Source organism: Triticum aestivum, chromosome 5B (assembly GCF_018294505.1).
Source record: "Triticum aestivum cultivar Chinese Spring chromosome 5B, IWGSC CS RefSeq v2.1, whole genome shotgun sequence".
Lineage (NCBI taxonomy): Eukaryota > Viridiplantae > Streptophyta > Magnoliopsida > Poales > Poaceae > Triticum > Triticum aestivum.
Window position 1 is genome coordinate 227,190,846 of NC_057807.1, and position 14,974 is coordinate 227,205,819.

At 47.8% G+C, this 14,974-nt stretch overlaps 1 protein-coding gene across 1 annotated transcript; it reads right to left on the minus strand.

Annotated features, from left to right (window-relative positions):
- Positions 1–17: 17 nt before the first annotated feature.
- LOC123111117 (actin-3) lies at positions 18–2,438 on the minus strand. Its single transcript, XM_044531805.1, has 5 exons — positions 2,250–2,438; positions 1,603–1,676; positions 1,126–1,519; positions 430–1,043; positions 18–307 (listed from the first exon to the last, which is right to left on the minus strand). The coding sequence occupies exons 2-5, from the start codon at positions 1,660–1,662 to the stop codon at positions 242–244; spliced, it is 1,134 nt and encodes a 377-aa protein (XP_044387740.1). The 5' UTR covers positions 1,663–1,676; positions 2,250–2,438; the 3' UTR covers positions 18–241.
- Positions 2,439–14,974: the final 12,536 nt, after the last annotated feature.

The following is a 14,974-nucleotide window of genomic DNA, read 5'->3' on the forward strand; positions in this document are numbered from 1 at the left end:
CACCAAACTTTTTGGCATGAAAAAAAAACCCGGAACATGCGGCATATGATTCGGCACCGGTCAAATATAGCAGCCCACTTTACATATTACGAGTCTACAAGGTACACAATTTTGACCCAACAAATTAATCCGGCAATACAGTCAACAGAATCCCAGCAATCTTAAACATAGTAGCTTACATGGCAAGGACTTGAGAAAAGAACAGCCAGAATAGATTCAGAAGACCCAGACAACTCGCAACTTAGAAGCACTTCCGGTGGACAATCGCTGGACCTGACTCATCATACTCGCCCTTCGAGATCCACATCTGTAGCATAAAAATCAGAACACATGGTTAGTACAACAAATAGGGAGTATATTTACTGTAACTACTGCAATGATATTAGGATGTATGATCGCTATTTAAGCAAAGAAAGGCGCAAGATTCACCTGTTGGAAGGTACTAAGGGAGGCAAGAATCGACCCTCCAATCCAGACACTGTACTTCCTCTCAGGCGGTGCCACCACCTTGATCTTCATGCTGCTTGGTGCAAGGGCAGTGATCTCCTTGCTCATACGGTCAGCAATACCCGGGAACATAGTTGAGCCACCACTGAGCACAATGTTACCATACAGATCCTTCCTGATATCCACATCACACTTCATGATAGAGTTGTAGGTGGTCTCATGGATTCCAGCAGCTTCCATACCAATGAAAGATGGCTGGAAAAGGACCTCAGGGCAACGGAACCTCTCTGCCCCAATGGTGATCACCTGCCCATCAGGCAGCTCATAGCTCTTCTCCACAGAGGAGCTGCTCTTGGCATTTTCCAGCTCTTGTTCATAGTCAAGAGCCACATATGCGAGCTTCTCCTTGATGTCCCTTACAATTTCCCGTTCGGCAGTGGTGGTGAAGGAGTAACCTCTCTCAGTAAGAATCTTCATCAAACAGTCAGTTAGGTCGCGCCCAGCGAGGTCAAGACGAAGGATGGCATGTGGAAGGGCATATCCTTCATAGATTGGCACAGTATGGCTGACACCATCACCAGAATCCAACACGATACCTGGAAAAACAACATTTATTTCCCAGTTCAGTTGAGGATGAAGATTACATTTTAGAATATGTGTGCTCGCAATGACAATTACCTGTTGTGCGTCCACTAGCATATAGGGAAAGCACAGCCTGGATGGCCACATACATGGCTGGAACATTGAAGGTCTCAAACATGATTTGTGTCATCTTCTCCCTGTTAGCCTTGGGGTTCAGGGGCGCCTCAGTCAGCAGTACTGGGTGCTCCTCAGGTGCAACACGGAGCTCGTTGTAGAAAGTGTGATGCCAGATCTTCTCCATGTCGTCCCAGTTGCTGACGATACCATGCTCGATCGGGTACTTCAAGGTGAGGATACCCCTCTTGGATTGGGCCTCGTCACCAACATATGCATCTTTCTGCCCCATCCCCACCATCACACCAGTGTGGCGGGGGCGCCCAACGATACTTGGGAAGACGGCCCTGGGTGCATCATCCCCTGCAAAACCAGCCTGTGGAGAAAACAGATCGCAGTCAGCACGATGAAGGCCGGACCAAGGATTTACACCAATTGACAGAAAGGGGCAATACAAACCTTGACCATGCCAGTTCCATTGTCGCAGACAAGGGGCTGGATGTCCTCACCGTCAGCCATTTGATTGAGTGACTCTGTTGCACAAATTTTGACAAGAAGGCTATTATTACCAGATACCAACGAAAAAAGCTACACGAACAGAAGAAAATTCACCATGAGAAATCTCAATGTTACTACGTTGCAGCAAGAATGTTAGCACCTACAACATCATCTGAGTTCTACATGCCGTAACTCGGCCTTTTCTTTTCTCCCATTTTATAGTACTCCAATATTTGTGTGTAATATACAGCATATTAACTTGTAAAATATGTAAGCAAATCAAACGATGGTCCAATCATCTACACTCTGATCGAGAACAACACAAGAACATCCACATGCAGTTTCTTGGCCGTTATAACTCTACTAGGACACAATCTAAGAGCACATCGCAGCCCATCAGTTCCAGGTCCTAACTGTTACACACCGGGGCCAGGGGGGAAAAGGCAAAGCAAGAACCGTACAAATTAGTCATTTCTCGGGTAACTCATCAGATCTAGCACGCCCCAGCCCCGACCGCGCAGAAATCGCATGCTTCCATGCCAAAATTGGCAGGGATAATCCGGAAAAGAAAAAAGGAAACTGCTGCGAGGATGGCCGGGCGTGCTTACCCGGGGATCTAGGGGAACCTGCCCGCCTGAGGACCTCCCACCGAGATGAGCGGCAGCTGCAGAGAGCGGAGGAAGAGGATGAGGGGGTGGGTGGCGGCGGTGGTGGCGAACCAGGCAGAGGCAGGAGAACCAAGTGCTAGGCTTGGCCTTGTGCCCTCTTTTATACGCACACATTTTCCTTTTCCCAGCTCTCTCTTGTTTTCCCTGGGGCAAATATAAAGTACAGTATTTAATTTCATCCGCCAGGTTTCATGGAAAAATGGTAAGAGATAAATAGGTTGGCTTGCAATAATCTATACTCGCTCCGTTCCATAACGTAGTGCCTATAGATTTTTGCAAAAGTCAAACATTACAAATTAACCATATTTATAGAGAAAAGTAGATACATCTAGAATATCAAATGCATAACATTGGATACATCATGAGTTATATTTTCAGAATGTACATGTTTGGTATTGTAGATGTAGACTGTTTTCTCTATATACTTGGTCAAATTTAGCAAAGTTTGACTTCTATAAAAATCTATAGGCAGTACATTGTGGAATGAAGAGAGTACTACAATGTCCCGATATAAAAAAAAGGACATTTTTTCTTTAAATAGTATGAATTGGTCCTGCGGTATAAAAAGAGCAAATTCACGCCAACATCTCATCTTTTCCTTCGAAACAGGCTTTCGTCCAGCTTTATATATAAAGCATCAACCGAGCAAAATACAAGGCCGAACGATACAAGGTGATGAGGTAGTTCTCTTACAAAAACCGACCCTAGAATAATCACACACGTACACCGCAAGCGACTACGCTACTGAAAGATAGCATAAGAGGAACTGAGTACAGCGCCATGCCACGCCCTAGTACACCTAAGATCCACAACAACACCCTCATGAGGGAAACCGACGCAACGCATCGCCGCTGCTGAGTCCACAATGGACAAAAGGTTTTCACCCGAAACCCAAACACGAAGGGGAGCACCACGATGATGTCTTCAAGAAGAGAGCAGCACCCGCGAGCGGCACAGTCGTCGATGCCAGAGCGCAGAGCTTTCGCGCAGTAGCTCCCGCGTGCCACCACGAGGTCTTCAGGAGGAACACAACGAGATCAGAATCCCATATCCGGATCAGGGCATCTCCACTGCCAGATATAGAGGGCGTGCCCAAGCCACCCTCTGTTATGCCCCTCGCACACACAACCAAGAGGCACCACCACCACCACCACCACCACCACCACTATGGTGCCCGCAGAGAGCCAACCATGTGGACCGTGTAACACCCCCAGTGTCATGCTACAGTAACCCTCTGTGATTAAGCTAATCATTTTTCCAAAATAGTGCTTAATCACCTCTCTTTAGTATCCCATTTGAAATTCCAGTCAAATTCAAATTCAAATTCTAAGTGAAATTCAAAAACTTCTCAAACATGAAACTAAAATGTTCAAGTTGTTGCAAATAATCAGTTGTTAATAATGGTGGTGAACCAACATTTTTTTGCAAATGTTTAAATGGCCTAAACTATTTGAAACAGTTGCTAAAATAATGTTTTAAATGCCTTTTACTTTATAAAAATACTAAAGTAAATTATTTAACTACTACACTTAATGTGACAGTAACCTAAATTATAATGATAATTTAGGTGCAGTTGTTTTATTCTATAAAACAAATTTGGTTGTAAAGGATATTGGAAAAACAGATGCTTTAAAAGAAAAACAAAAACAAAAAGGTAAAGAAAAGGAAAGGAAGAGGAGAGAGAGAGAGAACACCCCCACTGTCCCCTGGGCCTTAGCCCATCGGCTAGCCCAGCCCACTGACGCCCACGGGTCGTCCCTTCCCCTGTTCAGCCGACCGGGGTCGTAACAAGGGCGCGGTCCGCCCCAACCACCTTGTCGACGACGCCCCGGCGAGGGGATAAGGCCCCGCGCCTCCCCGCCTCCTTGTTACCCGCCTCCACTCACCCCCCGCTCACCTCTTCCTTCTCCGCCTCCCCACCAGATCCCCCTCGCTCTCCAGATCCCCTCCCCCCTCATTCGACACGGTCACCGCCGTCCGCCGTCACCTGCGTAGCCACAGGGCTCCCGGCGCCTCGCCAACGTGTCTGTCGTCTCCGCCATCGTCTTCCTCGGTGACCGGTGGCCGCGGCTGGAGCTCGGAGGCGTTGCTGCACTGGTTCCCCTTCGTCCACATCTTCGGTCGCCGTCGCTCATCCCCAGCTCTGGCGATGTCTCTGCAGCTCCTAAACCACCACAGGCCATCGTGTGAGCCACTCGGTAAGCCTCTCTTCGTCCCCCATCTCTCTGGCCATCCTTGCACGCACGCTAGCTGCTTCTCCCATGGCGCCCGAACGCGTCGCGGCCCACGCACGTCGCCGGCGTGTCTCCGATGACCATTTGGTCGCAGGCTGGAGTCCAACGTGCTCGTTGTGTTACGTAGCACCTCTCGCGCCCGTTAGTTCATGCTTTAGCGCGCTGCTACACCGTTGCGTCGAACACCCAAACCCCACCACCGCCTGCACTCATCGCCGGCGCAGTTCCGGCGACCCTCGAGCCCAACCGACCACACCACGCGACGCGGCATTGAGCCCTCGTTTGAACACAAGCAAAATCGCCGAAAACAGTGCCCCTAACGATTTTCCGTGCGTCTCCGACGAGCTCGCCGCCGCGGGAGGCCACCGGAGCAACTCCGGCGCCGGCCATCTACGTGGCTCGGTGGGTCCCGCCCCTGGGTTGCTGACCGGTGGGCCCTAGGGGCCCCGTTGACTAGGTTGACCCAGTCAACTTGCTGACTGAGCAGCCCCCAGCCACTGACATGTGGGCCCCCCCTCTGTTAATTAGTCTAATAAACATTTTTTTCAAATAAAAGTAATTATATTAGTCTAGTATCTCACTGACACCGGGGCCCACACCCCTAATTGACCCTGTTAGTTAGTTTAATCCACTGTTAAGCTAACAGAGGCTGACATCTGGGTCCCGCTGGACCCACAGGTCATGTTTGACCTGGTCAGCGAGTCTGTTGACTGTTGATGTCAGCCACACATCATGCTGACACCATATTCCTTTTCTGTTAATTTTGTTAATTTAAATAATTTCAGAAAAGTATTAAAACTTCAGAATATTATAGAAAAATAACCGTAGCTCGGATCGATGAGACGAATCTGATCATGCCGTCTGTTTCTTTGTCGGAACCCTCTACGGAGGTGAACCCGTAACTTTTAGCCCGTTTCCGGTAGATGAATAGTGCATATACATCGGGTAATAAATCCAACTTAAATCCTAAAAATAACTAAAATGACTTAGACATATCTTTAGGCAACCCTGCATTGCATCGTAGCATAGCATGCTCTCTGTTGCATCTGCTCTGCATTTACTGCTTCTTCCCCCTCTTCTCTCCGGTAGACCCCGAGACCGATGCTACCCCTATGATCGTACGTCATCAACGACCCTTCTTCTTTTGTAGCTGAGCTTCCAGGCAAGCACCCCCCTTTGAACATTCTGATATCGCCTATTCTCTTCTTTCTTATGCTTGCATTAGAAATTGTTGCTGCTACTGCTTTTACCTATTCCGATGCATAGCCTGATCTTGTAACCTGCTATTGTTACCTACCTGTTTATCCTAAACTGCTTAGTATAGGTTGGTTAGAGACCCATCAGAGACCCCATGTTGACCCAACTGCTCCGCTGGATTATCAGAAGACCCCATCAACGGGATTGAAGACTAGGCCCCGGCACCGCACAACACTCCCCTTAGTTGTACGACACCGCAGCATTACTATCGAGTGTCGAGGGTGATACCTCGTTAGCACTTCTGATGCTAACTCTGTGGAGTAGTTACCTGTTCATGGTCATCGAGGGTCTCCTTTTCCACTTCTGATAACGACGCTGTCGTGCAACACCTCAAGTGTGAACCTCGAGGGTGATTTCCTCTTACGTTCACCTTGATGTTTACATCAGGTGGGAATCCAACGAGAGTGATGCCTCGGGTTCCTTCTTGATGTGGTAGCCACACGGATTGCCATTACATTACTATTGTTACTGATTAAAGTGGATAAAGACGGGTCGGCCCTGAGGGGTACCCGCGGGAGTGATACGTCTCCGTCGTATCTATAATTTTTTATTGTTCCATGCCAATATTCTACAACTTTTATATATTTTGGAATATTTGTGATTTTCTAGAAGAAAAATCAACGCGAGACGGTGCCCGAGGGGGCCACGAGGCAGGGGGCAGGGGGGCAGGCGCGCCGCTGACCCTCGTGGGCACCCCGTAAGGTGGTTGACGCTCTTCTTTTGCCGCAAGAAAGCTAATTTTCGGAGAAAAATCTGGGCGAAGGTTTCAACCCAATCGGAGTTACGGATCTCCAAATATAAAAGAAACGGTGAAAGGGCAGAACAGGAGAACGCGGAAACAGAGAGAGACAGAGAGACGGATCCAATCTCGGAGGGGCTCTCGCCCCTCCCACGCCATGGAGACCATGGACCAGAGGGGAAACCCTTCTCCCATCTAGGGAGAAGGTCAAGGAAGAAGAAGAAGAAGAAGAAGAAGAAGAAGAAGAAGAAGGGGGCTCTCTCCCCCTTGCTTCCGGTGGCACCGGAATGCCGCCGGGGGCCATCATCATCATCGCGGTCTACACCAACACCTCCATCATATTCACCAACATCTCCATCACCTTCCCCCATCTATATTCAGCGGTCCACTCTCCCGCAACCCGCTGTACCCTCTACTTGAACATGGTGCTTTATGCTTCATATTATTATCCAACGATGTGTTGCCATCCTATGATGTCTGAGTAGATTTTCGTTGTCCTACCGGTGATTGATGAATTGCTATGATTGGTTTAATTTGCTTATGGTTATGTTGCTGTCCTATTTGTGCCCTCCGTGTCGCGCAAGCGTGAGGGATTCCCGCTGTAGGGTGTTGCAATACGTTCATCATTCGCTTATAGTGGGTTGCTTGAGTGACAGAAGCATAAATCCGAGTAAGGGGGTTGTGGCGTATGGGAATAAAGAGGACTTGATGCTTTAATGCTATGGTTGGGTTTTACCTTAATGATTTTTAGTAGTTGCGGATGCTTGCTAGAGTTCCAATCATAAGTGCATATGATCCAAGAAGAGAAAGTATGTTAGCTTATGCCTCTCCCACATAAAACTTGCTATCGGTCGAGTAAAGTAGTCAATTGCTTAGGGACAATTTCACAACTCCTACCACCACTTTTCCACACTCGCTATATTTACTTTATTGCTTCTTTATCTAAACAGCCCCTACTTTATATTTACGTGCTCTTTATTATCTTGCAAACCTATCCAACAAAACCTACAAAGTCCTTCTAGTTTCATACTTGTTTTAGGTAAAGCGAACGCTAAGCGTGCATAGAGTTGTATCGGTGGTCGATAGAACTTGAGGGAATATTTGTTCTACCTTTAGCTCCTCGTTGGGTTCGACGCTCTTACTTATTGAAAGAGGCTACAACTAATCCCCTACACTTGTGGGTTATCAGCGAGCATGTTATGCGAGTGATGTGGAGTCGGGTTGACCTGAAAGGTGCCCACGAGATAACTACGTGGCGTGGCCGGGCATTCTTAGCCCTTGTCGCAAGTCCTCGAGACGGGGCGACGGGGTCACATCGATCGTGAGTCTCTGCTCGTTACCGCGCGCTCCTAATCCACTATGAGTTAGATATTTGATCTGAGGGGCCTCTGGCCTGATAGCACTAACCATCACGTGGGCATAGTATGGGCATTCTGCGTCTTATGCATCAGCCAAAGCTTAATAGACGTCATGCGACTGAGCGGCGCGCGCCGGTTTGGACTGCGTAAGCTCCTGCCTTTTTTAAGGAGGTAGCTAGGTCTGCTCACTGGCCACGTACGCAATGTCCAGGAGTGCAAAGGGCGATGGGCCCGAGACCCTGCGCGCTTAGGATGTAGACCGGCATGCTGACCTCTCTATTAAGCCTAGGTCGGGTTGCGGCGTATCGTTTGGCCGAGGCCGGGCATAACCCAGTAAAGTGTGTCCGACCGGAGTTAAGAGAGCGTGGTGAGTAAGTTGGTGCACCCTTGCAGGGAAGAAAACATCTATCGATAGCCTGTCCTACGGTAATGGACACCCGGAGTTGTATCCCGATCGATACAACTAGAACTGGATACTGAATGCTAGGGCATGTAATGGATATGTGTCTCCGAGATTGCTTTCCCGTAGGGAGTCGGGGAAGGATCTCTGGGCATTATTTCTTCAACATGTTTGTTAAATAGAAACTGCTATTCTATACTCTTCTGATTGTTGCAAGATGCTTGGAGCTGCTTGACGATGCTAGTCTTTGATAGGCTAGGCTTTCCCCTTCTCTTCTGGCATTCTGCAGTTCAGTCCACAGATACTACCGATTTAATTGATACCGATGCATATATAGTGTAGATCCTTGCTTGCGAGTAATTTGGATGAGTACTCACGGTTTGCTTTGCTCCCCTTTTTCCACCTCTTTCCATTCTTCTCGGATGCCGCAACCAGATGGTGGATCCCAGGATCCAAACGCCACCTTCAACGACGACTTCTACTACAGTGAGGGTGCCTACTACTACGTGGAGGCTGCCGATGACCAGGAGTAGTTAGGAGGCTCCCAGGCAGGAGGCCTTGCCTCTTCGATCGATGTTGCTTTTGTGCTAGCCTTCTTAAGGCAAAATAGTTTAACTCATGTATGTACTCAGATAAAGTTGCTTCCGCTGACTCGTTTGTATTCGAGCCCTCGAGGCCCCAGGCTTGTAATATAAAGCTTGTATTATTTTTAATTTGTGTCTAGAGTTGTGTTGTGATATCTTCCCGTGAGTCCCTGATCCTGACCGTACACATTTGTGTGTATGATTAGTGTACGATTGAATCGAGGGCGTCACAGACCGCCTTCCAGGGCCGCCGCCCCGGCATTCAAGCCACGAAACATAGCCAACCACCCGCTTCACAGTGCACGGACCATGACTGAAGAAGCCCGGCATCAGCCCCTGAGCCAGGGTCAGCGCCACCACCGTAGGGGCACCGACACCCGAAGTCCCCTCCAACCCCGGTGTACTAGGGGCCATGACCCAAAGACTGCCGACGGCTATCATTGAGCCCACAGCTTAGACGATGCCAAGCCCACAACCATCAAACATTGATCTGACTGCCGGCTTAGCTCTGTCATGACCACCACCGCCACAGACCTACACCAACGCCATAACGTGAGCGCGTCCTCCAATCAAACTGCAAGCTCCCACCTTAGTCGAGTCGGAGGCGACCTAGAGTCGAGCATCGATTCTAGGGCGACCACATGTCTGACCTTGTGTGAGGACCAACGAACCCCAGGCAGGACCACGTCAAACTGCGACACCGGTGGCTAGTCCGTGTTGCCAGCCCATTGCCAGCAACACATCCGGGTGTCGCCCATCATATCAAATCCCAGATTAAGATGGAGGCGATCCTTGGCAGCTGACAACTCCGGTCGCCGGGCAGCCGCACCACATCCATGCCAGTCCTGTCTCCCATCGGCTCCACACGCACACCCTGCCACTATCAGCCGCTGCCCAGGTCTCCACTCACTATCCACTCCTACGCCTTCCCACGCCCGCGAGAAGTCTGTCGGTCACCACCACCGCCAGCTGCCACCACCGATGAACCAGGGCCGCCCACGCCGCTCCCAGTCTTCGCCGCAGGGCCCACCGCGCGTCAGATTCCCAGTCGTCATAGCCAGCCCTGCGCGAACCACCCTCAACCGCGCTGCCCGAAGCGCAGCCACCGCGCTAGCACCGTCCTGAACGTCGGCTCACCGCCGTGTCACGCCCCTGTCGGAGAGAGCAGCACACGCTGCTCCACTGGTCGCGGAGAACGAGAGAGCCCCGCCACTGCTCCACTGGTTGCGGAGAACGAGAGAGACCCGCCACTGCCGGCTCTAGTCGAGTTTTGTCCAACAGAGCCCCCTGGCGGCGACAGGGGAGGAGGAGGGAGGAGGAAGGTGGCTGGCGGCGGAGATCGAGGTGCCCTCCCGGCCGCCTCGCGGGCGGCGGCGCGGGAGGGCATAAGGTCGCCAGATCCAACCAACCTCACGCTGCCTCCACTTTGGTTTCTCAACCACCACCTCTCATCCTTTCAACAACGTCTATCCAATGATGATCAATGTTGCCCCGGTTTGTAGCGCTAAATATGACTAGCACCCTCGCTAATTAACGTCAGCATCAACGAATTAATTGTATCTCTTCTCTACTACCTAAAAGAAACGCAAGGTTCCGTCTCCCCTATTACGTCGAGTTTTCGTCCGTTGCTCCCCCGCTTCGTCCCATCCCACCTCCTGATTTTTCTCCTTCCTCGCACGGTCATCTCTACTACCTAAAAGAAACACAAGGTTCCGTTTTTCCTATTACGTGAGTTTTCGTCCGTCGCTCCCCCGCTTCGTCCCATCCCACCTCCTGATTTTTCTCCTTCCTCGCACGGTCACCGATGGAAAAAATCTCCCCCTAAAGTATCATGACTCAATCCCCTACGCCTTGTACGGTCCTATCAGATTTGATTCCTTTTTTACGGGTGTAACTGATTGGAGAGAGAGGGAGAGTTTTTATGGAAGGGAATAATTTTCATGGAGGAATTTATGGAAGGAGAGAGAGAGAGAGAGAGAAAGAGAGATTTTAATGGGAGTAATTGGAACAGGGAGCGAGAGATTTGTTGACGAGGAGACTATGATGCAACCGAATCCCATCCCTCTCGCGCTCGATTCCCCGTCTCTCTCTACCGTCTCTGTTGTTTGCCGCCGCCAGCGCCGTCCTGCAGGCCGCTGCGAGTCTCCCCAGTCATGGCATCCGTCCGTGCTGCGCAAACCCTCGCAGACATCTCTACAGCTCCCTCCCATGCCATGACGCCGAGACGGCCTCCAGCCTTGCGCGTGTGGACGCCGCTGTGCTACACCTCGCTCCTGCTCGCTTCCCTATGATATCTACATACCGCGCCGGCTGTGCTCCGTTGTGGCAACGACGTCCACCGCACGGTTCACGCTCTGTACTGACCGCTGCATGTTGCTGTCGTCGGACGACATCCCGTCGAGGAGTACACCAGTTGTACAATGCTGGATTAGATCCTCTCGACACTGCCGCCGTAGGAGATAACAAGCTCGGTCTGGGGTCGCTGTCCATGAACATGTATCCACTTCCTTCCAGAATACTTGTCCTCCCTCGCGATGTGCGTGTGCGGTAAGCCGGTAACCTACTATATCATTGACAATTATGTTTTGTTGTCTATTTTATCTGTTGTAACAAATCTCACTATGCAAACAACAACATGAATCATTGGTAAGCATGGATGAAATACATGTGCGCGGAGTCATGGACCGGCGCCTATGCTCAACTTAGGATGCTCCTAGGCCGCCTGCATGACCCGATGATGAGGTAGGAGGCGAGGGTTATCCTCTACGGCCTCCGTCGGACTCTAGGGGAGAAGAGTGCTTATGGAGGTACAACTTCGGCATCTGTGAATTGTTCCGCCATGAATCCTGATGCACTCTTAGTGTAACTATTGTGATGTGGTAAAAATAGAAAGTCATGTATCTGTTATGTCTAGATCTCACTTTATTTTTAGGACCTCGTTTGATATTGATGTGTATATAATGCATGCTTAGCATGTAAGCTTTGTACAGTTTAATTGTTGTATTTTCTTATGGAATTTGGTTGCAAGGGTGTGCGAAGGCCTAGGTACATAATCATGTGTTTCACTGAAGGTAACAATGATGCTAAATGCATCCGCGCTCTAAAATTACATATTATACTCCCATGATAGATGCTGAAATGACATCGAAAGAAAAGAGTGGCAAATATTTTTCATAGTTTTACATGTTCCTTTTTTTGGCCTGGTAAAATGTACAAGTACAATATAGAGTCCATGTTGGTGGCCCATTATCTTCTAATTCCTTGTGAACTGGAAGTACATTTGTGCACCTAAGTCCTTGAGTGGCCTTGGAATTAAGGATTTGATTGCTTATAGCCGAGCTATTCCCCTAAGATAGCCTTGGTACCAGTGGGATAGCATTCATAGGCCTTGGAAGAGGAGTGATTTATAACAGTAAAGTTAAGCCCACAATGTTAATACACATAAGGATACGAAAAGCATATATTACATATGGTTAATGTTGAAACACAGAAATATGTACGTCCCCGTTGCAGCGCACGGGCATTCTCCTAGTACTACCTAATATTAACATGCAACTAAAGATATTGTCGAATACTAGTATGTGATGCAATTAATAAATTTTCAAATATCCTCTTAGAAAAGATTGCCTAATATTAACATGCGTTGCATGTACATGATTAGTAGTACTCCCTCCGATCCAAAAAGTGTCGTTGTTTTGAACTAAGGTCAGCCTGCAACACTTTTCTCGATCGGTAGGAGTAACATTTAATACATGAATTTTGTCGGCGTGTATCGAAGCAAAAGTTGAAACAATGTATCCTCAACAAGAAAATTTAAAACATAGACTTCTTTTTTGTAGGATAAATTAAATATAGATTGCAAAGAGTTGTGTCTCAAAACAAATTATGTCCGAAGAACTAGAAATTTGGTTTGTTTAAAAAGCAAGGGAACCCGCGAAAAATGTCCTTAGAAATCAGCAGAACAAAAATAACACGCGAAAAATGTTGCGTCGTGCACCAAGTATTTTTAAGAGAGCCAAAAATAGTATAAACATGTTTATTAGACTTACAGATGAAGCATAGCAAATTTAGATAGGACACAGTATCAAAGAAATCCTTTGAAATATATTTCTTGATGCTAACAATGTTGCTAAACATTTTATTTTTTAAGGAAAATTATAAAAACATTTTTTTGTGGGATATAACCCTACTTAATTTATGTGCCTTTCATTTGTTTCAAATGGGGTTGTGGGCTTGTAGCAGTCACGGCACTTGCATCTATGAGCTTATTTACTACTTCCTCCGTCCGAAAAAGTTTGTCCCAAGATTATTCCTCAAATGGATATATCTAGCACTAACTTGATGCTAGATACACCCATTTGAGAGACAAACTTTTTCGGACGAGGGAGTATTTATTTACATTACAAAAAGTTTTAAAAGAGGATTTTAAATTTTTTTATCATGGTTTAATAAAATCCGTAGTTTCATTCTTATTGATATCTACAGCGCATATGAAGAGATTATTTGATATGCCCTCCACAACCGATTTAGTAGATGGACATTTTAAAGAAATAAATAACTTGACAAATAATTATAACCAAATAATTAAAAGGGGACCCAATGCCATCTCATGTCCAGTTATGAATCTCCTGCTTGGCAAATGATTCGCTCAACTCCAGTTGTCAAGGATCATTAACTACAAGCACGTAGTGAAAGCCTCATTTGAAATGCTCTCATCAATTTGCAAATTCCAACTAATACAGGGGCGATTGATAAATATATAGGGATTTTTCTTCTGAAGGGAAATCCCATTTAGTTGTGAATTATTTCCTTCCGCACAAATAAAAAGTGGTCCAGAAAAAATACAGCAAGATAAATAAGAGAACCTGTTTCTAATATTCTGGGGCTGGAATGAGCTGTCGGCGGATAGGGAACCTGGACCGCACCATGTCTGACGTGGAGGCCCCAGGGCCGTCAGATTATATCATATGTGGGCCCCAATAAGCGGTGCGTTGCACGGCGATCTGATCCAACAACACGTTGTTCGTTCATTCGCTGGATCCCGCTTGGGCCTGGGCCAACTGGAATGAAGGCCCAGCTCACCTAACAGTAATATTCCATCGGTTTCTTTCCTTCTTTCTTTTCTTTGGATAAAGAAATAGTCTGTACCTTAATCTCTCTCTCTGTATTTTTAGGAGTAGAAAATATCAACTAGGGAAATAAGACAGCTTGTTCCCCTGAAGCATCTGATTAATCTATGGGCAACTCGGTATTGTTTTTTCCCCCGCAAAAAAAGAAACTTGGTATTGTTTTCAACTTGGACCATTATATGATGTCTTCTTTTTCTTTCCTGTGGGGATTTTGCACGATGTGTTTAGGCTGATTTTGTGAATAAAAAATGAGCCGCGATCTGCGCCGACGCCGGCCCAACTGTTGGACCGATCGAGCCCCAGCCGTCCGATGCAGTTAGTGTGGGCCGTTAGATCTGTGTGCAAGGCTCCACCGAACGAACCGTTGCAGCAAAATCGAACTTGATTGTTGCAACAGTTCTTCGACCCGCCACAACGAGGAAACAGGGGAGCTGAATCCTCCCGCGGCGGCGGCGGTTGCCGGATCCACCGGTTTTTTGTTCCCCACGACTGAATCACCTCGGGGAGGGGCTCCTCCATCTATCACGCGGCCTTGGATTTGCTTCAAGCATGTCTTACATCCGTGATGACCTCCTTGCCGCCATGGATTTGGGCTCGAGCTCCGCTGCCATTCATGGCCGAAATCCTCTGAGGCGGCAAGACTCCATAGATTAGAACGCCCTTCTACGTCAACCCTGGTGTGGTCTTCCAGGATGCAGCACGACATGGATGGGATGAAATTGATCTGGTATGAATCGCAAACCCTAGATCCTTTCTCTCATAAAATATGTTGCAACCTTTGATTTCAACTGATGAGCATGAGACAAAAAAGATGTTGTCAAATACTTGTGTTGATTTTTCTGAAATATTTCTAAGATGCTGTCAATTAATGTTAGTAAAATGTTTCTTTCTGTTGTCTGCTAGTACAATATTACAAGTATGTAGTGCACTTGCTACAAGCTACTTCATGTATGTTACATGGTAC

Excerpts from the sequence above, each read along its gene's own strand:
- LOC123111117 (XM_044531805.1), bottom strand. The coding sequence starts at position 1,662 with ATGGCTGACGGTGAGGACATCCAGCCCCTTGTCTGCGACAATGGAACT. Across the intron at positions 1,520-1,602 it reads ATGGAACTGGCATGGTCAAG|GCTGGTTTTGCAGGGGATGA; the intron begins GTTTGTATTGCC and ends TTTTCTCCACAG. Across the intron at positions 1,044-1,125 it reads TGCTAGTGGACGCACAACAG|GTATCGTGTTGGATTCTGGT; the intron begins GTAATTGTCATT and ends TTGTTTTTCCAG.